At 44.4% G+C, this 22487-nt stretch overlaps 1 protein-coding gene across 1 annotated transcript in view; it reads left to right on the top strand.

Moving 5' to 3' along the window:
* Window positions 1–21780, top strand: part of RALA (RAS like proto-oncogene A) — a 52174-nt gene extending 30394 nt beyond the window's left edge. Inside the window, exons 2-5 of the mRNA XM_006260733.4 lie at window positions 1498–1650; window positions 2784–2992; window positions 11121–11295; window positions 19813–21780. Coding sequence (XP_006260795.1) covers window positions 1537–1650; window positions 2784–2992; window positions 11121–11295; window positions 19813–19935 — 621 coding nt within the window. The 5' untranslated portion in view covers window positions 1498–1536 and the 3' untranslated portion in view covers window positions 19936–21780. The remainder of the gene's footprint in view (window positions 1–1497; window positions 1651–2783; window positions 2993–11120; window positions 11296–19812) is intronic.
* Window positions 21781–22487: the final 707 nt, after the last annotated feature.

Raw genomic sequence — 22487 nt, 5'->3', positions numbered from 1 at the left:
AGGGAGAGAGTGCGTGCTGCACCTCTGCCCACCAGGCTGAGCATCCTTGGGGCAGGGTTGGGGGCTGGGGGCGCTGCCCAGCCAGGGCAGTGCCTTGGGCCAGGGCACTAGGTGAGTATTGCCCATCTTCCACAGCAACAGCTGCTGCCCTGCTGCTTGTCACTGTTGGGCCACATCCTGCCAACCTGCAGCTCTGGCAGCTGCTGGCAGCTCTGCTGGGGCTAGTGCTGGGAGGTGGCAAGTGGGGGCACGCTGAGCGGTGGGGAGGGGAGGAGAGAAGCAGTGCGGTCAGTCTACATGCCACCCAGCCTGGGCCCCACCAGCCTGCCTGGCCCTGGGGGAGCATGGCCGCCCCTGGGTGCCAAGCCACCACACAGGACAAGACAAGCTGGCAGGAGCTGTGGCCACACGGGCAGCTGCCTCACTTCAGCTCTGCACCTGCACTGATACCGGGACACATGGCTCTGGCCTGCGGGGCTCCTGGTCCCAGGAACCACTGGGAGGGAGGGGCTTGATGGGTCAGGGGGAGGAGGGAAGGTGGTAGCAGGGGTGGATGATGAAAGGGGGTGGGGATTGAGGGGGTAACGGAGTCTATGTGTGTACGTGATGGACAGGGGGTGGCAGCAGGAGTGTGTGCGAGAGAGATGGGAGGGGGAGCAACGCTCTAGGTGTAGAAGCGGCCACTTGGAGCCCGCCTGGCCCTTAGAGCAGCCAGTGCAGGGGGAGGCCAGCCTGGAAAGAAAGGGGCTTGTGCAGCTCAGTCCCTGAGCCCAGAAGGGCATGGGGATCACTGGGGCCTGGGCACAGTTGCAGGGAACAGAACAGCAAGGGCTGGTACTGCTCAGAGCCACAAAGCAGCAGCTCTGTGCACCTGGACCCATGTCCTGGTGTAGGGAGGGAGCTGCTGCTAGCAGGGGCTGCAGGTCAGGAGTGAGGGGCACTGGTAGGGCTCTGGGGGCTGTGGGTTGGGAGTGAGGGGCAGGGCACTGGCATATCAGGGCTACTCAGTGCCTCAAAGCAGCTCTGGGGACAGCTGCAGCTGGACCGGCATCCTGGTGAGTGAAGCGGGCAGGGAGGAACTCTAATTTTCTGTAATTTAAAAAAAAAAACAAACCCAAAATCAAATGCCAAAATATATAAATATTTAGAATTTATTTTATTATAATGATTGAGGCAGTGGTAGGTTTCCAAATTGCCGTAAAATTGCAAGTAGATCAATAAAACATTGTATTCAAGCGATGCCTATATATATAGTAACGTGTCATTTTAATTCTGGAAAAATGCTCAATTTGGGTTTTTAAATCAGAGAATTTGGGATTTTCATCAGAGAATTTGCTATTTTTAAATGGAAAAAACCATGATCCCTGGAAATGAGGTACCATTTGGCTTGTTCCTGGGGAAGAAGGGTCTTTGCCATATATCTGAGGGTAACAGAATGGTGACAGGTTCTTTAAATAATCAATGAAGACTAATTGAAGCAATTTATTTCCCCCCTAGATATTCATTTTACTTCTGTGAAATACCTGCAATCCAAAGATGGCAGCAAATAAGCCCAAAGGTCAGAATTCCTTGGCTTTGCACAAAGTCATCATGGTGGGAAGTGGTGGTGTGGGAAAATCTGCTTTAACGCTGCAGTTCATGTATGATGAGGTAAGAAACTAACTTCTTACAATGGAGGTTCCTGTCTCCTTTTCCTAACTGAAGTCAATGTCTGTGTAGTATTTAGTTTAAAGATGCCAATAAAATCAATACCTGAAGTGCTCTAAGTAAACTATGACTTGGTCTCTCCTAAAGATGTTTTGGTATGACAACTGGCCATTATGCTGAACAGAAAACATTAAGGAGTCTCTTGGCTTTGCAAGCTCACCCTAAGACTCATGGATGTGAAAATGGGTCTTTCTTCCAGATCTCTGATTAGTTAGCAATGAGTTCTGATAGAACCTATTACCACTGTTTCAGTTTAATTTCCAGGATTGTTTAGAAATATATTAATATATGAGTCTCAAAATAGAGATATATTAACTGCATGAGTTAAGAATGAACTGTCAGTGGGTGCTACTTGGTTCTTATGGAGTTGCATTTTTTCCCCCTGCTTAATTTCAGATATTTTCCCCAAAACTCATTTCCCCCCCCCCCCACAACATTTTTTCACAAGGAGGGCGGGTTCAAAATGAATTTGCACCCAGTTGAAATACTTGTTTCTAAAGTTTTAGACTCTTGGAGAAAGATAGGAAAGATTTCTCTAATTAAGTACGAGGTCAGATAATCATGAAAGGCACTGACTGGGTAGGTAGTCGTAGGAACTGCCAAGTCACTTAGAGTAAAACCAATATTTCGATCTGTTCAAAATCTTCTAGACGCACTTGTACTACAGGATTACAGAATTAAGCCAGATTGCCTATTTGTCATTGAGCAGAGAGCAACATCTGGTTTGCAGGTATAATCACTGATAATTTATAATACCTGAGAAATTAAGGCAAGAAGTCTTGAATTGGGTGAATTTTTGGGCTGATAGCAGCAAGTGAGAACCTGCAAGCTTTCTGGGTAATAAAGAGCATCTTTGCTAGCAGACGTGGTGTGGGTTTAAGTAACTGTCAGAAGTAACATTGAAGTACCACGGCCTGATTAAATAGGGTACATAGCTACTGTGACTATTGAAGACACTAATTTCAACCTGTAACTACATACAAATGTAGATGTATGTGTTCATTTCTCTTACCTAGGCACTCATTTATTTGGCTGTGCTGGTATGTCTTTATAGTATTCTATTGCTTTGTTTACAGTTTGTGGAAGACTATGAGCCTACTAAAGCGGACAGCTACAGGAAAAAGGTAGTTCTGGATGGGGAAGAAGTCCAAATAGATATATTGGATACGGCAGGGCAAGAGGATTATGCTGCAATTAGAGACAACTACTTCCGAAGTGGAGAGGGATTTCTTTGTGTCTTCTCTATTACAGAACTGGAATCTTTTGCGGCTACAGCAGATTTCAGGTAACCGTGCAGGGAAAATTATTAATTTAACTGAATTGCAATAGACTCCAAACAGGTTTTCTTGAGATGCTTCTCACAACTACAGATAACTTCTTGTAGTCATTTGATGTTCCCTATGATGCTTTGCCTTTACAGGTTACATAGATTGTACCCTAGATAATAGCATGACATCTTAGAGGACTTCTTAGAGCATAGCCATACAGATTCTTTTGCAGTCATTTGTACCTGCTCTTCATGTCTTTTCAGGTCTCCTAAGTACCAAAAATGATAATGTAACATGGAGCCTATCATGGAACTGCTTCTTGTCAGGATTCAGAAGGGCTGAGGCACATGGGTCAAACTGAGTAATCTTGTAGGCTGCCCACTTGCACATTATGCAAGTACTAAGTTACATTTATCCCAGGGCAGTCTTGATTTGCTGTTTGTTCTACCATGATTTTTGTGTTGTACCAATGTTCATCTCTTGCTTATTTCCTTATTAACTTATGAAGGAGAACAGGAGCAAACAGGCCAGTGATAGCATGTGGACTGCTTCATGTTAAAATAAATACAGAGATGAAACCAGCTGCTGCACGAAAAATGAGTGCTGGAGAGCCTCATGTGGTGTCTATCAACAAATGTTTTGGGCTCTGTCTAACTTGAGGATTCCATCCTCAAGGAGGTACTCTTGCAAATAGCACACTTCACAAACCTACCACCTTTTAAGGGTGCTTGCCAGTGGATCACAAAGTGCAGAAATTGATACAGACAATTCTAGAGAGGGTGCACTCAGCCAGGCAAATGGTATGGGGCTGTGGGTAAGTGGGAGCGCGATTCGGGAGTGGGATGGGTGGGTGATGGCTGGGATTACAGGACAGTGACAGCACAGGGCCAGGACCCAGGGCAACGCAGTGATTTGCTCCCCGTATGTCCCTGTGACAGACACTGGTTCAGTGGGCAGGGATGTGTGGGGAGCAAATTGCGGCCCCGGCCCCATGCTGTCACCACCCAGTGATCCTGGCCTCCATCCACCCATCCCACTCCCAGATGCTGTTCTCCACCTGCCTTGCAGCCCCATCCCATTTACCCGGCTGAGCACACTCTGCCCATGAGGGTCTGGAGCCAGTCTCCATGGAAACCCTGTCTGCCCACTCCATCCAGCGGCCCCAACAGTGGATGCAGAGTGAATTGGCATTGGCAGCTGAGTTGAGTGAGCTGCCACTGTGGGGCTGCCAGGAATTAGATTCTGACTACCATGTCGTCCCTGCCCCAGGGTGGCATCACCAGCCACACACACCTTGGTTGGACAGGGCCGGAGGGCCCATTTTGGGCTAGCTGGAATCCCTTTTTGGGCCAGATCTGGTCCACAGGCTGTACTTTGCCCACTCCTGACCTAGCACATTCTGTTCTGTTCCATGAGCAGAATCTCAAGGTGCTACGTTAATGTAAAAACAAAAAAAAACAATTTTTTTTTTTTTAGTGCAATCCGGTAAGGCCATAGAAAGGAAGACTGCTTCATACCATTACCCTACCTATGGTAGATACCATGATACCAAAAATAGGTAGGGCATACTCCTCATAAAATAATGGGGAGTACCCTAAAGATGTTGCCACATGACAAGCTATTATCAGAATTCAGGATATATTAAAGATGTTTTAAAGGGACAAAATTATTCCTTCCCATTCTTGCTCTTTTGATGTACAAAGGAGGCTAGAATACTTCTTTAAAATGGATTATGCTAGAGGTTTAGATTGTTATTTGCCCTAGAGAACTGGTGAAATCCTACTTTACAGTTTAGATACCAAGACAGGAAAAATCTCGTTCATGTACCTGACACTGCAAAGGATATTGTCTTCCAGAGATTTAAAAGACAAATACGTTCAGCTAAAGTGACCAGTAGCAATATGTGCTGAAACAGCCTTCAGAACCTGAAAAAAACTGAATCTAACCTGTTTCTAAGGGGTTGGAAAATCCTTTAGTGGCAGAGAGGAAACTTAAGACCCAACTAAACTTTTCAAAATCCTTTTTTGGTGTACTCCTAAGACAAGGTAGACTATTGAAAAAATCTCAAGGCTTCACGCTTTTGTATTTAAACTAATTCTGAGATGACATTTTTTTTTAAACATAGCCTGCATCCGACTAATGTGTGGTATAAATGCCCTCAGATTATTCAGTGCTGTGGGTATGCTACTGACCAGAGCACTAAAACTCTCAGAAATACATGAAAGTTTGTTTCCATCAGACTGGTCTAAGGCCCAGAGCTCCGGCAGACCAGTGGTTGTCACACTACTGATTCTTTCCCACCTGCTCCATATGATTGGGTTATACATGAGAGTATTGGGTTTGTCATGTCATTTACATGACAGTTTGTTTGCTTTTTTTCCCACTAGTTGGGGGGAAAGGGAGAGGGAAGTTATAGTGACTAAATGGATATTCAGTTGGGACTTAATTTTTAAATTTAATGTTCATGATGGGACATCTCCATGAGAAATCACTTGTTTAAAATCACCAGTTTTCAGATGGAGGATTTAAACAGCTCTGTGTGTTTCTTGTAGGGTAAATCCTTAAACAGCTCAAGTACATGATTACTCTGTGAAAACCTTGCTTAGACAACTAGGCAGTGCTCTGACTGGTCAACTCTCTGAAGCAGTGTAAATACCCAGATTTGTAGTATATTGTACTGGTGGATTTTAACTTTATCACTGCCTCCAGTCCACTAAGGAAACAGGCCTGCTTCCTTCCTTATACTGCCCTGATTATAGATGATAGAAGAATGTTTTAATGTTCTCTGTAGGGCTAACAGTGCTGGACTTTTCCACTGGAGTTGTAATGTTACATTTATATTTCACAAGCCTTATTGAAATATGTGTACTTGCTTTTAAAAGCTTGTGTGAGCTCTGGTTTCTCAATATATGTATGCTGCTTCCAAAGTGGTGGCTTTGTCTGCTGTTTGAAGCTTCCCCATGCCAAATGATGAATTTTCCATATAGTGCATCTCAGACAACTGGAACTACATTTAGTGCAATTCTAAAAACTTCTCCTTTCTTTGGAAGAAAGACAAATTAAGTTATGTTGGACATCTCAAATATCAAACCCCATGTAATATTCTAGAAGTTCTGTGGTCTTGCAGAACAGTTTCTCCACTGTACATGTAGCGGGGGAAATCACAGAATGCTAAATTTTACTCTTGAGCGTCCCTCTGATACTTTCTGGGCCTGGATAAAGAGTACCTACCCCCTTCATACTCTGGAAAACTGTTTTGCCTACCCTCCAACTTAAGTCAGTTAAATGAAAAACCCCTTTTAAGAAATCTTTGGTCCTTCAGACCCTTACAACTCAAGAGTTCTACATGAGCTTTTGTAAGTAAAACTTCAAACTATGCATCCTAGCAGTTCCACCACTGGAAGCATCTGGTTTATCAAAGCCAATAGTTGAGTGACTTGAATCCATCCAGATATCTGTAACTGAAACAGAGAGACATTTATAGAAATCGAAAATAATTATTTTATCTTCTCACATTCTCTCCTGAAAGGAAGATATTTGTCATAGGTGTGCTATGTGCGGGCCGGGCCCCGATCCCGCCCTCGTCGCCATGTGCGGCGGTGATTCTGATCCCATTCTGGCCGCCATGGGCGAGCCGGGGGCGAACCGGGGTCGTACTGGACCCGTCTTTGTTGCACACGGGCTGTGGCCGGCAGCCCGGGCACGCGGGGCTGGAGAGAACCGCGGGGCGGTTTAGCGCACGCGAGTTAGAATTAGTTACGGAGGCGTAATGGTTGATTGAAAAGATTGTTTACTTACACCCAAAGATGGTATTGGTGTAGGCTGGACAGATTTCCAGGCACAGCTCCCGCTTGGATCCTCACTAGAGGAACACGACAAATTGATTGCTCCCATGGAGTTTGCTAGGCTCCGCGGGTCCGGTTCGGTTGGGCTCGAAAAGTTTCCCCGGAGTTACTTAGGCTCCGCGGGTCCGAAGTTACAGGAAAGGGATACGTCTAGGATTGCGCTCGGCGATGGGGAGAGGCGAGAAGCTAAAGCTCCGTAGGCTCGGTTCCATTGCCTCTATTGCCTGCTTAGGGGAGGCGTGTCGGGTCCGCAAGGGTCCACAGCGCTTGGAGATCTTCACACAGAATCTCTCTCGTCCTCCCTCCTCCGGCTTGGGCGGAAACTACCCAAGCCTTTTGTACGGCTAGCAAGCCAATCACTAGCCGCCACGTGTGCCTACATTAGGAATGGGCCAATAACGTGGCGCGAATCCTAATACAAATGGCGGGAACTTCTTTACAGCGTGTATCACTACGATGCAAAAAAGAGATGCACACTGCAAAGAAGCTGCAATCCGGCGGGAAATCCCCTGCTGCACTAGAGTTCTCTCTTGCAGCAGAGAACTCTACCGTGCAAAGAAAGCAACAAATTGGCAGGAAATAATTTAGCGATGCCGAAGCGCGCACACAAACAAAAAATCACAACTTTGGGTTGTGACATCCCCCCTTGCTGAGAGCATAGCTAAATTATGCCACACTCTTTTGAGCAATCTAGAGTTTTGTCGTGGTCATCCAATGAGTAAACAGACCATCAAACAAATACACAAACATAATTCGCTGTCCTGGGATCAAGTTACATAACAATCAAGAAATAATAATCAACATAAACACATAATCTGATTCATAACAAAATTGCACGATCAGGGCTTCAGTGGGCATCATGGCGAAGTCACACATCTCCTCACTTTCCTCAGTGATGTCATCTCTCTTAAGGCTCCTCCTCGTTACACGCTCTGAATTCCGGATCTGTAAACAGAAAACTCTCAAAACAGGTTAATGACCTAATTTAACAAACTTAAACAATTGTAAACGATTCTTATGGCTTAATTAGACGAGATCATCGAAGATTCATCATCTGGTTCTTCTAAATAACGGAAACCTAACTCATAAGCTAATTGCTATTGGCCTGCGTCCCCTAAAATCCGAAGCTGCCGCTTGTTAAGTCTGGAACGCTGTAGGAGAAATCCAAACATGTATTGTTCCTCTAGGGTTCTCGGTGGCAGTGGTGGGAGATCGGATCCACGTCGTCTAGTGCCCTGAGGCCTAGTCAGGTGTTGACAGTCCCGATCATAAGACAATCTTGGCTCCATCAGGATACGCAGTCTTGGCAATTGACAAAGAAGATTACTCACGGGTTGGTTTACCATTGGACTGAGCAGAATTCGAAGAACGACGATGTTCTTTTGTCCGTAGATCTCGAGACAACTGTCTAGGCTATGAGAGGTTAGTGGAACGGTTCCAGGATCTCGCAAGTGACGGTGAGGCCATAGTCTTATTCGCTGGAGTGATGTTAATCCTAGCGCACATGCTCTCAGGTTCCAAGCACAATACGAGACACCAATCATTACCAGCATAAGGTGATCTGCGCCGGTATATTCCGGCCGTCCTGCATGCCACACGTGGGCTTTTTGACTAATCAGTCCTGCAACAAGCGCTGGCAGTGGAATAGGCCAGTGAGTATTACATGCTATCATGTCGATGTCGGTGACATGTCCTCTACTCCACGAAGCTTGTCTGACTAAGAAGCTTGCTTCTTCTTGGTTCAGCAGGTCGGATCCAAGTTCAATGACTAAACGTCCTAACCATACAGCTAGAGTCTCTTCAGGTTGAATTTTTGATGCTCTACATAAATCCTGCAACTCAGTTCTGGTGCGAGCATAATAAGTAGTAGCAACTTGATTAGTCGTTGTTGTAGAACAAGCTGCTCCTCCGGGAGATGATGCTGTCATAGTCTGAACTGCCGCGGGGGTTACTGCTGCTGTTGCTGCTTCAGGCAGGAAGGGCGGATGCACTCCTCCGCTTGACTCTCTCCTTTGTTGGCAGGAAGGCGTGGTCGGCCGAGACGCCGCTGCGTCTCTAGGCGGGGTTGCCAGCAACGATGCTGCGTTGATGGGCGGAGTCGCTGACCGAACTCTCGCGGGTTCGTTAGAAGCTCCATCCTTCTTTTCCGGTTCTTCCACGCGGTCTCCCTCTTGCTCGGCGCCATCTTGGACTGGCGTTTCAGGCTCCTGTTTCTCAGCCGCTTCTTTGACCGATCGGATCGCCATCTGCAGCTGGGTCTTTAAACTTAAATTCCTCTGCATTAGATTCATTATAGTACGAATAGTTGCACTACCTTCTCCCCCCTTGTCGTATCGCAAGGCCATTCTTTCATCTGCGGGGCATTCCTCCGTCTCCAGATCTTCACGGAGCTCGGATGGAAGCTCGCGACCCTGTAATCTAGATATTATCATTCCCGGGGGAAATGGGCCGATGGGCTCCGGTTCTTCACTCTCCCGAGCATATCGTAGGCATTGGGCACGCTCCCGGGTGAAAGTCGGCTTCGTTTCGCCCGCTGGGTTGGGTTTGGCGAGGAACACAGTATCGAGGGGCCTAAACAGGACCCGCTCATCTCTCGTTATACACCCGAATGCCGCAGGGAGCAAGTACACTTCCCTTTCTCTCGGGGCTCCGTCTTCGGAGATTCCCTCTTCTCCCTTTAGCGACAAACGGCCGCTTATAAATCTTTCACCCGTTCCGCCCTCCTGGTAGTAAGCGATATGTATCTCTAATTCTTCGAAGCTTTTCACTTGGCATTGGTTATCGCGCCAAGGGCAATTCCTAACCAATTCTAACTCTAGCGTGTTCTCTCTTAATTCCGTCTGAGTGGTTACGTGCGCATTCTCTCCCGATCTCAATCCCATCCTCGTCGCCATGTGTGGGCTGGGCCCCGATCCCACTCTCGTCGCCATGCGCGGCGGTGATTCTGATCCCATTCTGGCCGCCATGGGCGAGCCGGGAGCGAACCGGGGTCGTACCAGACCCATCTTCGTTGCACACGGGCTGTGGCCAGCAGCCCGGGCACGCGGGGCTGGAGAGAACCGTGGGGCAGTTTAGCGCACGCAAGTTAGAATTAGTTATGGAGGCGTAATGGTTGATTGAAAAGATTGTTTACTTACACCCAAAGATGGTATTGGTGTAGGCTGGACAGATTTCCAGGCACAGCTCCCGCTTGGATCCTCACTAGAGGAACACGACAAATTGATTGCTCCCATGGAGTTTGCTAGGCTCCGTGGGTCCGGTTCGGTTGGGCTCGAAAAGTTTCCCCGGAGTTACTTAGGCTCCGCGGGTCCGAAGTTACAGGAAAGGGATACGTCTAGGATTGCGCTCGGCGACGGGGAGAGGCGAGAAGCTAAAGCTCCGTAGGCTCGGTTCCATTGCCTCTATTGCCTGCTTAGAGGAGGCGTGTCGGGTCCGCAAGGGTCCACAGCGCTTGGAGATCTTCACACAGAATCTCTCTCGTCCTCCCTCCTCCGGCTTGGGCGGAAACTACCCAAGCCTTTTGTACGGCTAGCAAGCCAATCACTAGCTGCCACGTGTGCCTACATTAGGAATGGGCCAATAACGTGGCGCGAATCCTAATACAAATGGCGGGAACTTCTTTACAACGTGTATCACTACGATGCAAAAAAGAGATGCACACTGCAAAGAAGCTGTAATCTGGCGGGAAATCCCCTGCTGCACCAGAGTTCTCTCTTGCAGCAGAGAACTCTACCGTGCAAAGAAAGCGACAAATTGGCAGGAAATAATTTAGCGATGCCGAAGCGCGCACACAAACAAAAAATCACAACTTTGGGTTGTGACATGCTACATTAGTTTTTTTTTTTTTTTTAATCTATGGTCTTTTACAAAGCTTAAAAATGGTGATTGCTGTGCATTAAGAAAAGACATGAAACCAACCTTTCTGGCTAATATAAGGCACTTACTTATAAATAGTAATAGGAAGGAAACTGTGAAATGCTCTTAATGTCTCTTGCAGTAGAATAAATTACCAATTTAAAATTCGGCTCGAACAGTTCAGCTTTTATCATTTCTGTACAAACCCTTAATGAATCATTCTCCACTGACTGGGAAATAAGTTGCTTTTCTTACTTTCATTTTGCACCATGTCAAGATAAGGATTTTTTCAGCTTTTATCTAAATGTTTTGAAAGAATGAATGGGTTTTCATTGTAACACAGTAAAAAAAATGCAACCTGGCTCTTTTTGCTTGTTTTCTAGGAATGCCCTCCATGCATAGATTTTTTTTTTTGAATAATAATAATGCTCCTTCCTTCCTCCAGGGAGCAGATTTTAAGAGTAAAAGAGGATGAGAATGTTCCCTTCCTGCTAGTTGGTAACAAATCCGATTTGGAAGATAAAAGGCAAGTTTCTGTAGAGGAAGCAAAAAACAGAGCTGACCAATGGAATGTTAACTATGTGGAAACCTCTGCCAAAACACGGGCTAATGTTGACAAGGTAACTGTTAACTTTTTTTTAAATGTAAAAAAGCATCACTTTCACTTAATGCTCTCAGTTCCTGTTTCATGAATCCTGCTCTTTCCTGTTTAAGTATATTATGTTCATGAGTAACAAATTAAATACTGTGTGAGTATTTCTGGACTGACTGACTGTTCACTGGCTTTTTTGCTTCTTTAACCTTAGAGTTGGTTCAACAGTGTCAGTAGAGCACAAAGTTTCCCTGTACAGGCTTCCCTTCTTCTAGATGGTCATTCTTGACCATTTGGAGTAGCTGAGTTCCAATTAAATCCAATAGCTGTCCGGTTGAAAGTGAGCTGGTAGTCTGTTCAGATTGAGAGTAGAGAAGATAAAATATAAGTTTTTAACAGCCTGACAGCCCTGCAGGCTCAGGGGAGACCTAATGGCTGCCTATAAGTATGTAAGGGGTGTACATCAGGATCTGGGTGAATGCCTGTTCACCAGAGTGCCCTAAGAGATGACAAGGTCAAACAGTCCCAAACTCCTCCAAGACTGTTTTAGGCTGAACATAAGGAAAAACTTCTTTACAGTCCAAGCCCCCAAGGCCTGGAATAGACTGCCTCTAGAGGTGGTGCAAGCACCTGCTCTGGACTCCTCTAAGAAATATCTGGATATCTATCTTGCTAGGATCCTTTGACCCTAACTGACTTCCTGCCCCTGGGGCAGGGGGCTGGACTCGATGATCTTCCAAGGTCCCTTCTAGCCCTAATGTCTAGGAAATCTATGAATTCTATGACATAGGCAGCAAAGGTTGTTCATGCGAGTCCCTGAATCTATTACTATCTCTTGGGACAAACTAATCTCATGGAGACTTCTGATTCTGTTTTATAACTTATATTTTTACACATGGCCAGGAAATTTATAACTTCTGGGGAGGGATTAGTCTTAGCTGGTCTTTTATTCCTACAGTTAATAGTTTTACTAATGAGGACTGGAATCTTCTCTAGGCTGCGTAGGAGTTGTCTAGCTGAAATAAAAATGGATGTACTGCGCAAAGCTGGAGCATGCACCAGGAGGTCAAATAAATACAGAGAGCAGTTTGGGTTGAAAATGGGCAAGAAAAGATTAAAGGTGAAGCCCATGTTTTCATGGGAAAAGTGGTGAGATAGTGGCTGACTCTTACCCAAGTATTAAGTAAATGTTAAAGGTTATAAACATCAAAGTTAGAGCTCTTTGGGAATTCTTATGCAAAGTAATATATTACATGGGCGAGGGGAGATTTACGTAGTTCTAATGTGCCAGCCTTTGTGACCTACATATAGACCTGGCCACACAGGTATAAAACCTCCACAGCAGAAATGCTCATGTCTGAGTTGAGTTATCATTAGTAGGGTATAGATTAACCGAAAAGGTCTCTAGATTTTGTTGTTTTAGGCAACTCATTGCCACAAGCAAGTGCAGTGCATTTCAAGCAGGTAGAGGTGGTCTACCCATGTCAGAAAAATCACATTGCCAATCTGGCAAGGAGTACATGTAGCCACCATATTGGAATCCAAGATGACTGCCATGAATTCACATTTGGTCAATGTTTCAGCCCCCACAAGGGTTAGAATGACAAAAGCAACATTGTATGAGCTGAGGAGATTGATCATAACATTTCTGTTGTGGTAGCCATATTGGGATTCCAAGATGGCTAACACATTAGCACAGGGGTGGGCAATTATTTTGGGCAGAGGGCCACTTACCCAGTTTTGGCAAGCTGTTGAGGGCCGCATGGGGAGCCCTGCCCCCTGGTCCCCATCTTGGGACCAGTGTCCCAATGTCTTGGGACCAATGTCCTGGGGCCAACACCGGTGGAGCCCAGAGCAGGGTGCAGGCTGGCAGGGGTCTGTGGAGTCAGGCTGGGCTGCACCAGCAGGGAGAGGGGGGAGCTGGCCCGGCTCCATAGAGCCCTTGCCAGCCAGGACCCTGTACTCCTGCCGCCCTGTTCTGGGCCCCACCGGTGCTGGCCCTGGGACACTGGTGTGGGCCCTACGCTTGCTCCCAGTTCCCCCCTCAGCCCTGTGGTACAGGTGGGGGGGCAGCGCGCAGCCCCAACCCCGCCTTGCCTGCAGGGAATGAGCTGGTGTTGAGTGTGAGGAAAAGCAGCCCCTCCCCCACCCCATGGCCAGTGCTCCCTGCTGCAGGCACTCGCAGCCCATGTGGTGCTGTCCTGAGCAGGCACAAGCAGTCCCACGCAGGCTGTGAGCAGCTGCAGCACGGGGCGCTGGCCACAGGATAGGGGAGGGGGTCTCTTTTCCCTGTCCTCAGCACTGTCATATGGTATGCTGTATTCAGCAGCATGGATGGAGACTTTGTACCAGCTTCTTAGATCTAGTTGTGTGATGTATCAGCAAGCCTCAATCCAACATGTTTTGGAATTGAGCTTTTTGTCCCCTGATTGTAGGTAAATCAAATCCTGACACATTAGCTAGATATTAGGAAAAACTCTCTCACTAGGAGGGTAGGGAAGCACTGGAACAGGTTACCCAGACAGGTTGTGGACTCTCCATCCTTGGAGGTTTTTAAGACCCAGCTAGAATGATCTAATTGGAGACGGTCCTGCTTTGAGCAGTGGGTTGGACTAGATGACCTCCTGAGGTCCCTTCCTATCCTGGCTTTTTTTTTTTTTGTGATTCTATACCACAGTGGATGTGTTATGATCAATCGCTTCAGTTCCAACAGTGTTGGTTTTGTCATTGGAATTAGTTTTGTAACCCAAGTGGGGGCTGAAATATTGACCAAAACATGAATTAATTTTAGCCATCTTGAATTCCACTATGGTGGCTACATGCACAATTTGCCAAATTGGCAGCATAACTTCTCTGACACAGGTAGACCACCTCTTCCTGAAATGCACTGTGGCCACTTCTATCAATGAGTTGCCTATGGGGTGATACCTTTTTACCCTATTATCAGATGTAAACTGGGAGCTGGACTTCCTTGGGATACCTAAAGCTGCCAGTTCTTGTGTACCTTTATGTTGTATTTGTAACAGCTAGTTCTGCAGTCACTTCAGACAATAATGTTTTGCTCCAGTGCTAATGGGTCAGTGCCTGGGTAGTTCATTTTAATGCAGCAAAGCTTGTCATTATCACCCCAGAGGGTGATGAAATCCATTACCCGCTTCCTGGTCTCCAGTTAATGTCACACTTTTTTCAGGGCACTGGGCTTGTCAGACTGAGAGGCCATAGTGAAGAGATAAGATGGGTGGATGTGTGCAGGTATAGAGGTTCTGGATGGGTCTGATGAGTCCTGGAGGCTCCTGATTGTTGATGGTGTTCAGTGCATGTAGGCTCCAATACTGGTTTTGGGTGAGTGGTGAGCAAAAGACATCTGGCAAGTTGCCATGCAAGACGGTCAATAGATGGAGGTGGCCACCTGAAGCCTGATATCCCTGTTGCTAGGTGGAGTTCAAGAGAGGCCAGGATTGGAGCTTCAGTAGTACATTGGGGGATACCTTGAGGACTGATTGACTTGCCAGCCTTGCAGGAATATTGTGGGACAACTGTTCCAGACATCAGTCATGATGGTACTAATGCTTTGTCCTGAAGGTCTTATTCTGTAACTCTTTTTGGGGATTGGTCCAGCAACAAGGATGTCTGAAAGCTTGCACTTTGTCCTGCTGGAAGACATTTTTTCCCATGACAAGGGCAACATCTGTTCATGCCTTAGTCAGGTTTAGCTTGCTTCCCCGCATTTTAACAGGAGGAAAATATCACATTAAAATATGCTGGAGGCAAGGGTTTATTAGGCCCCTGTTGTATATTACATAATTATGCCATGAACTGGTTATTGTGCAATACATTTAGACTGGCCACATGAGCAAAGTAAGACTAGCCACAAGTACAAAGTAATTATCACATGATAAAAATGAGTATTCAGCTATAAAGAGCCAACCAGCAATAAAATTAGTGCTTGAAAATGTGCAGCAGCTCTATAGCTGGTTTCTATTGAGCTTTAATTTAAATCTGTAGCACAGCCCTTAGGGTGCTATCTTTTCTTGAACTAAGTACATAGTTGGGATAGAGCCAGACAAGCTTTCAGATGCAAGACATTCTTCATCAGGTCTGAGCAGTGAAAGCCAACATGGTTACAGTGTGTGTGTGTGTATGTATGTATGTATGTATGTATGTATAAAAATAAAAAAAAAAACCTTAAGAGGGGGGAGAGGAATTCCCAGAGGTAGCAAACAATTAGCAGAGGAAAAGAAGCTAATTACTTAGAGATCAAGCCCTATCAAAAGGGGCAGGGGTCATTCTCATCTTTCTTCTCACCTTTCTGTGGATAAAACAATCTGCCATGAACCCAGTATCAATGTTTAGACCTTGGTTCTTAGTGTTCAGCCATCTTATTTTTTGTTCCCGGTGTCATCTTTTAAAGGTGTTAGGTAAATTTCCCTTGAGTATGTAGATACTCAGGTCAGAGAGGGAGCAGTCATTCTGTGAGAAATGTTAAAAATAGCTTCTATAACTGGAAAATTTTACACAACTAAATTACCTCAGCCATCTCTCAATATTCAAGTTTTGGTTCTTACACATTGATTTAGCCCCCAGGTTTTCAGAGCTAGTGATGTTATGGCTGCTACAAAACTATTTTAATCCCATGGAGTTGAAGAGTAAAAGGAGAAGCAAATCAGCAATCTATCTCATGGTTAATTCAGTCTATACAACGCCTGAGATCTTCAGGCCAGAGTTAAGGTGAATTGACAAAGTTGTATAAGTGCCAGGAAGTCTCTCTTAAATGTTGTTTAAAACATCTGAAACTATTCTGTCTGTACTATATGAATTGAAGTTGTTGATCTAAATAAATAAATTACATTTCCGGCTTATTAGAAAAATAGTAAACAGCTCAGCTCAACATGGTCTGTTTCTAAACCTATTAAAGAAAAAAAGTTCAATTCTTAGGAGAAGAGTTGGACAGCATCCAAGTAGGCTAAATAGTCTAGGCAGCTAGAGACTATATTGCTGCTTAAGTAAGGGAAGAAGGATAACGCCCTACACTCTGGATGGTTTAGAATACAAGCGGACAACAATCCATTTAGAAATCAAAAGGACTTTTGAAGATGAAAAGTTCATACAAATATGCCACTTTTCCCCCAAAATAAGTAGAGTGAAAGTAACACAGTTTTAATTGTTCTGTGATTGGTCTGTGGCAATATGTTCTTTTTACAGAAAAAAGAAAGCTACTGTTCTAAAGTTCACAAGAGGCCACCACAACATGTTTCAAATAATATACTGTATAAACTCCTAGGAAGTGTGGATGTCTATATGACAATTCCCTTTCCAGAAAGGAAATCTCATAGAATTGGCTTAAATACATCCACTAAAATAAATTCCTGAAGGTGAGTGTTTTATATTTAAGCATGTAGGAGTCCAACAGGTTGGAATACTTTGGAATGAATAAAAATAGTGCAAAGCACAAATACAGGTTGGCGCAGAGTTTCATCTAAAAGTGAATTGACAGCAGGATCTTAAATTGCATTATCAGATGAGTAGGATTTTCCCACTTCCTAATTTTTCCTTCCCTTTTCAAAATGCCTGCAGCTGTAACTTTTGCTAATAGCTATTTTGAAGATTTGTTTACATAGCCTTGGAAAAATCTGAGTCACCACTTCAGAAATAAGTCCAGTTTTCAGACTGGACACTGCAAATAACTGATTTCCAGGAACTGTGCCAGGTTTTCCCAGTCTCTTTGCTTGTGTTTTTAGTAGAGGTGCACCGATATATTGATACAGTATCAGATTGGCACCGATAAAAGGAAAATTAACATTATAAGCTATCAGCTTTTTTTGGCTGGTGTAGCTGATAGTCACCAATAAATATAATATGCCTTCTGGATGGGTGCTGCCCAGCCAGGACAGGGAATGGGAGAGCCACAGCGGTGGAGAGTGAGGGCGGCTCACTGCTGCTGCACACACCCCTGGGGGAGGCATGGGGGGGCATGTGTGTTGGGTGGAGGTGGGCTGCCCACTGTGAGCTTAGCCTTCTCTGCCCTGCTGCCTGTGCCCTGCGAGCTGCATTTTGGTTGTGCATCCCCTGCCTGTCTGGCAGCAGTGGTGCTGGTGACTTGTGCCTTCCACTGCCGGACAGGCAGGGGACACATGGCCAGCATGCAGCTCCCAAGGCAGCAGGGCAGAAAGCCCATGACAGGCAGCCTGCCTCCACCCTCACCATGCTCCTAAAAGCATCCCCATACTTAAAAATGGTCGCTGAGCTTTAGTTCAAGCAGCCCCACCACCATTTTTAAGCACCAGGACTCTGATCCCCTGGATATGCTACCCACAGGTCTGTCCCACTCCCTGCTGCAGCCCTGGGGTCCCATTCACTGCCCTGGCTGGGCATTGCCCTCTGCCCCTGCACTACTCTCTCCTTCACTGTGGGGGCCTCAATCTGCCCCCTTTCCTCCCACACCCCTTCCCTCCCCCATGCCCTGTCCCCTCCACAGACTTACCTGCAGGGCACTGCTCACCACACTGCCCAGCTGTGGTCCTGTAAATTGGTTATTGGATCAGTATTGGCCAATATGTCTGGTGAATAATCAGCTATTGCTATCAGCCAAGACTGTCTTTATTGGTTTACCCCTAGTTTTTAGACGCGAATCATGAATGGAATCTGGAAAACAGAATAAAGTATCTTAGTGTGTACCTGATCTAGTAAAAATGAGACTTCAGGAACGAGAGAGTTCTATCTGCTTCTGTTAACCTATTAAAGTTGCAGTCATCAACTATGCTATGATTTAAGCTATATTTTCCTGTAATAAATAGAAGTAAGTTTTAAAGACTCGATAGAGGCATGGCATTTAGTCTTGTAGCGTTTTGGAAGGCCTTAAAACAAGCTTCCTGATCCCAAGTATGGTGTTGCTGCAGAAAACATGACATACCATTGGCTTGAAGTTGCAGCAAAGTAGATTTAGATTAAATAGCAGGGGGAAAAATCTTCACTATTAGAACAGTGATGCAATGGAATAGACTGCTTAGGGAAGTTGTGGAATGTCCTTCATTGGTGACTTTCAAAGAGGATGGATAAGCATGGGTCAGCAAATGGTTTAGGGAGTAGCTATGCCTAGAGTGTGTTATAAAGAGCAGCAGTTGGAAGCCTGGGAGCCCCTCCACATGCACATTGCTGGGAGATCACAAGAAGAGCTGTGCTGCCTAGAGCAGCTGGATATTAGAGAGAACCAGGCTTGACAGCATGAGATGAAAGAAGAGCTGTAACTAGTTTAGTTATGAAAAAACATTAAAGGAGTTGAGATAAGTTTATGGAGGGGGTACAGAAAGGACAACTCTGACTCTGCCGTTAGAGGGTGAGATGTGTAGAGTTACATTTGGTGTCCCTAGATTGTAGAGCAGCATGGGAGGGTGTCTGTTTTTTTCCTACACTTCTGATGTTTGCTGGTTGCCACAGAGGGCTGAGAAGGAATTTTTTTCCCACCTGTTGCTATGCATGGGGGGAGGGGGCGGTTGGCCTTTGTCAGAAATATTAGATGTTGGCTACACCCCAAGGCTCAGGATTTTTACAAGGATCTGACAGTGCTTGGAGGTTCCTAGTTAGAGAATCTTTCCCCTTCACTCAGGGTCAGAACAATTAGCACATTTGGAATGAAGAAGGAATTTTATCCCATGGTCACGCTAGTATGGATTGTTTGCTCTGTAGTAGGGGGGTCTTGACAGGGTTGGTTGTGTAGCTTTAGGAGTAGATTAGACCAGACTATTCCTAAAATTCCTGTTCCTGAGGATTGGACTGGATGACCTTCTGAGGTCCCTTCCAAAGCTACTTTTCTATGAATCTGTGATCTTGGGAATGGATGGGGCTCAGTGTCAGAGGAAGGGGTGAACCCAACCAGACATTGAAAAAAGTGCATGTCCTTGGAAACCTAGTAGACGGAGTAAGATTACTGAAGGTTAGTTGTCCTTTCACCCCGGCCTTCTGTAGGTACAGGTTTCCCTTGCTTTATGTGCAAATTCACTTTTATGCAGTGACCCTTTTTATACCAAACATTCGTTATATGCAAGGTAAATTCACTTGGTCGGTGTGGTGGAAGCCTGCTGCTCAGGGCAGCTGGTGCCCATGCTTCTAGAGCTACAGCTGCCCTGGGAGTGATGTGACACCACATGCGTCCCGCCAATGGGTGGGCAGGGGGCACAGTGCAACCCAGTGGCGTCACTCCCAGGGCAGCTGCAGCTGGGTGCAAAGCGCAGCGTGCAGCAGCAACTGCCTGTCTGCTGTTGTTGAGTACCAAAACTGTACTTGTAAAAGTGGTAGAAATGGGTCTGAGGGTCAGTATAGTCGAGGTCTTGGAATGTATCCCTATCTGTTACTTTGTAAAGTGGGTTTCCTTTATGCAAATTCTACTTATGTGCCATTATCCAAGAATGCATGTACAGCATAAAGCAAGGGGAACCTGTATTGGGACTTTCTCATTCAAACAAGGTGCATTAAATATCATCATTTATGTTCACTCAGCATAAAAGTATCAATGATACATGTGTGTTACCATTTGTTTTTATAATTTTAGGTATTTTTCGACTTGATGAGAGAAATAAGAGCCAGAAAGATGGAAGACAGCAAAGAGAAGAATGGGAAGAAAAAAAGGAAAAGCCTAGCTAAGAGGATCAGAGAAAGATGCTGCATTTTATAATTAAAAATCCTAAATTCCTTTCCTACCTTGACCATACTAAAAAAATACCAAACCCATAATTTATAAGCATGCCATTGAAGGCTCAAATGACTGAAATTATCCTAACATGTTGGAAATTGTAATGTATCACTAAAAGCATGAATTGGAACTGCACTGAAAGTCAAATTCACTGAAAAATTTATGTGGCTTCCAGAGAAGCAGAGTTCAACCCATTTCGTAATTGCCTACATGATCACATTTCTTCTTATGAATGTAGTGTTTCATAGGCAGTCTTAACTGTAAACAGAAAGAAGTAGTACTTTCTGATTTCTTGTAAAGCATAAATTTTATATCATTAAGAATTGTCACTTCATCTTGTCTTCTACTGCCTTGAAAATTACAGTTGTGAACATGATACCTAACTAACTGGTATGGAGTTTTCTTGCTGTGGAGATAAGCAGACTATAAAAGAGTGGTATATTTGCCTAACTTATACTGGGAGTCATTTATACATGGATCTGCATTACATGATCTAACTTAAAGTGGTATAATCTTGTATATGGAAACATTTAAATATGCCTTAATTTAAAAAAAAAACCCACATAGAAATAGCAGGTTACATAGTCAAGGGTGTATTTTCAACTTGTTGCATAGAGACAGTGTCCCTGTGCATCAGTAGGAGAGTGTACTCTAGTGTGAAGTGCAGTTATCTGAACAATCTCACTAACTAGCTGTCAACTAGCAGTGTCTGCTTTTAAAATGTGTGCCATACTCTGGTCCTCTGAGTAATCCAGAGCACATTTTGTCACCTGTAAGCTAATAAATGATATGGTATCTTAAATTTGAAGGGTCAGAATAGATTTAAGTTGAAGTCCATAAGTGGTATGGCACAGGTAAGCCCAAAATGGGCATTTACCTCTTATTGTGCTGATGCCTTGAAACTACCCATTTGCAAATAGTCAATGTCTGTAGGTGTTAAAAGCCCCTGGACTTGAGCAAAGTGGAGCTCATTCCGTAGCACTAATGTGTTTTGCATTAAGGTGTGGTCTGGGAAATCTGGTGTCATCAGTTAATTTCTTCCTTTGTGCTCCTAATACTAAACTATGGGAACATGGTGTGTTATGCTGAAGCTACTTGTAGGTTTTGTACTGTTTAGTCTAGTTTGTGTTGATAATGGGGAACATTGTAGCTACTTTTTCTAGTTTAATGTTGATATCAAACATGCTTTGCAGTTCGGAAATATTTACTATGTGCATCTAAAAATCCCAAATGAAATGTACTGCCTCAGCTGCTTCAGAGTGGAAAGAATACTAGCACACTGTTAGTATGCTGCATCTTAACTAAAAATATGCCAGAATCTTTGGAGGTTTGGGACTTATTTTGGAGTAGGGAAGGCTAGCTCAATTCCACAAACTATATTACTTTTTTTATACATGTGTAAACCTATAACTGACAGTTCAAAATGTGTTCAAGCAAACTAGGAATCAAATATATAATTTACATGCTAACTAATAATAGACATTTTAGGGACTCAACTCTTCAGAAATAACATTTGTCATGTTTAAATATTTATCAATAAGGAATTTTGTATGTACATTTAGTAGACTACCATGTGCAGAATTAAAGTTACTCATGTAACTACAGCCAAGTAAGCCAGTCTTCATCTTCCTGTGTGCTCACTTTCAGTCTGGTTAACCAGGGAGTCTAACCACTAACATTGTGACTTTATTTTGAGAACTGTATATGGGAACTGAGGTGTTATGAAGCCACTGGACACAGGGAACTTGTCATGGCTGATGCCTTACCCAATTCTTTTTATTTGCTATTTGAGCCATGGAAAGAAAAATAAACTTCCATTTTTTTAAATACTTGTGCAGTGTTAATTGATGAAGAAACAAATTGTGTGTTAGCACAGCTGACACAATCTATCATGGATTAATAAAATTGAGTATTCAGTTATTCTACATGCATCAGTGAAACAGAGTTCTGGCTTTAACCTTATTAGTCTGAGTAATGTACATGTCAGAGGCTCAGAACAGACCTGAGTAATTGCCTCTGCATTTTGTTCAGTACCAACTTCTCCTTCGGGTAGCAATGAAGGAATAGAGTAAGATCAACGTGTCCCAGAAAATCACTAAAAATAGAAAGCTCTGCATTAAAATTTCTGTTTCAAAGTAAAAAATATTGGATACAATTATGCCAAGAATTGTGTATAAGAGCTGCCATTGAATGTAATACACTCAGTATTCTTTCCTTAAAATGCACCTTATGACTAAGGATCTCCGAGTAATCTGAGGACTGTTTCTGGTTCTCACAGTCTTCCTTTCTTTAAAGTTGCTTGACCTCTGTGCTTGTTTTGAGGCATACTGTTTGGAGTTTCACACTTGAGGAGTCTTATGAATTGTTTGGATTTTCTCTGCAAGACATAGACATGTTGTTGTAAGGTAAGTATGTTATTTGCTTTTCCATTTAATGGATTCTCCCATTTTGTCTGTACAGTATTCTGTTACAGCTACTCTTCCATCTGTCAACTTAAACATTTCTCCATTAAGGTTCTGGCTCACTGTAATCAC

The sequence above is a fragment of the Alligator mississippiensis genome, chromosome 5 (genome assembly GCF_030867095.1).
Source record: "Alligator mississippiensis isolate rAllMis1 chromosome 5, rAllMis1, whole genome shotgun sequence".
NCBI classification, from domain to species: Eukaryota; Metazoa; Chordata; order Crocodylia; family Alligatoridae; genus Alligator; species Alligator mississippiensis.
This window is presented reverse-complemented; position numbering and strand designations above follow the sequence as displayed.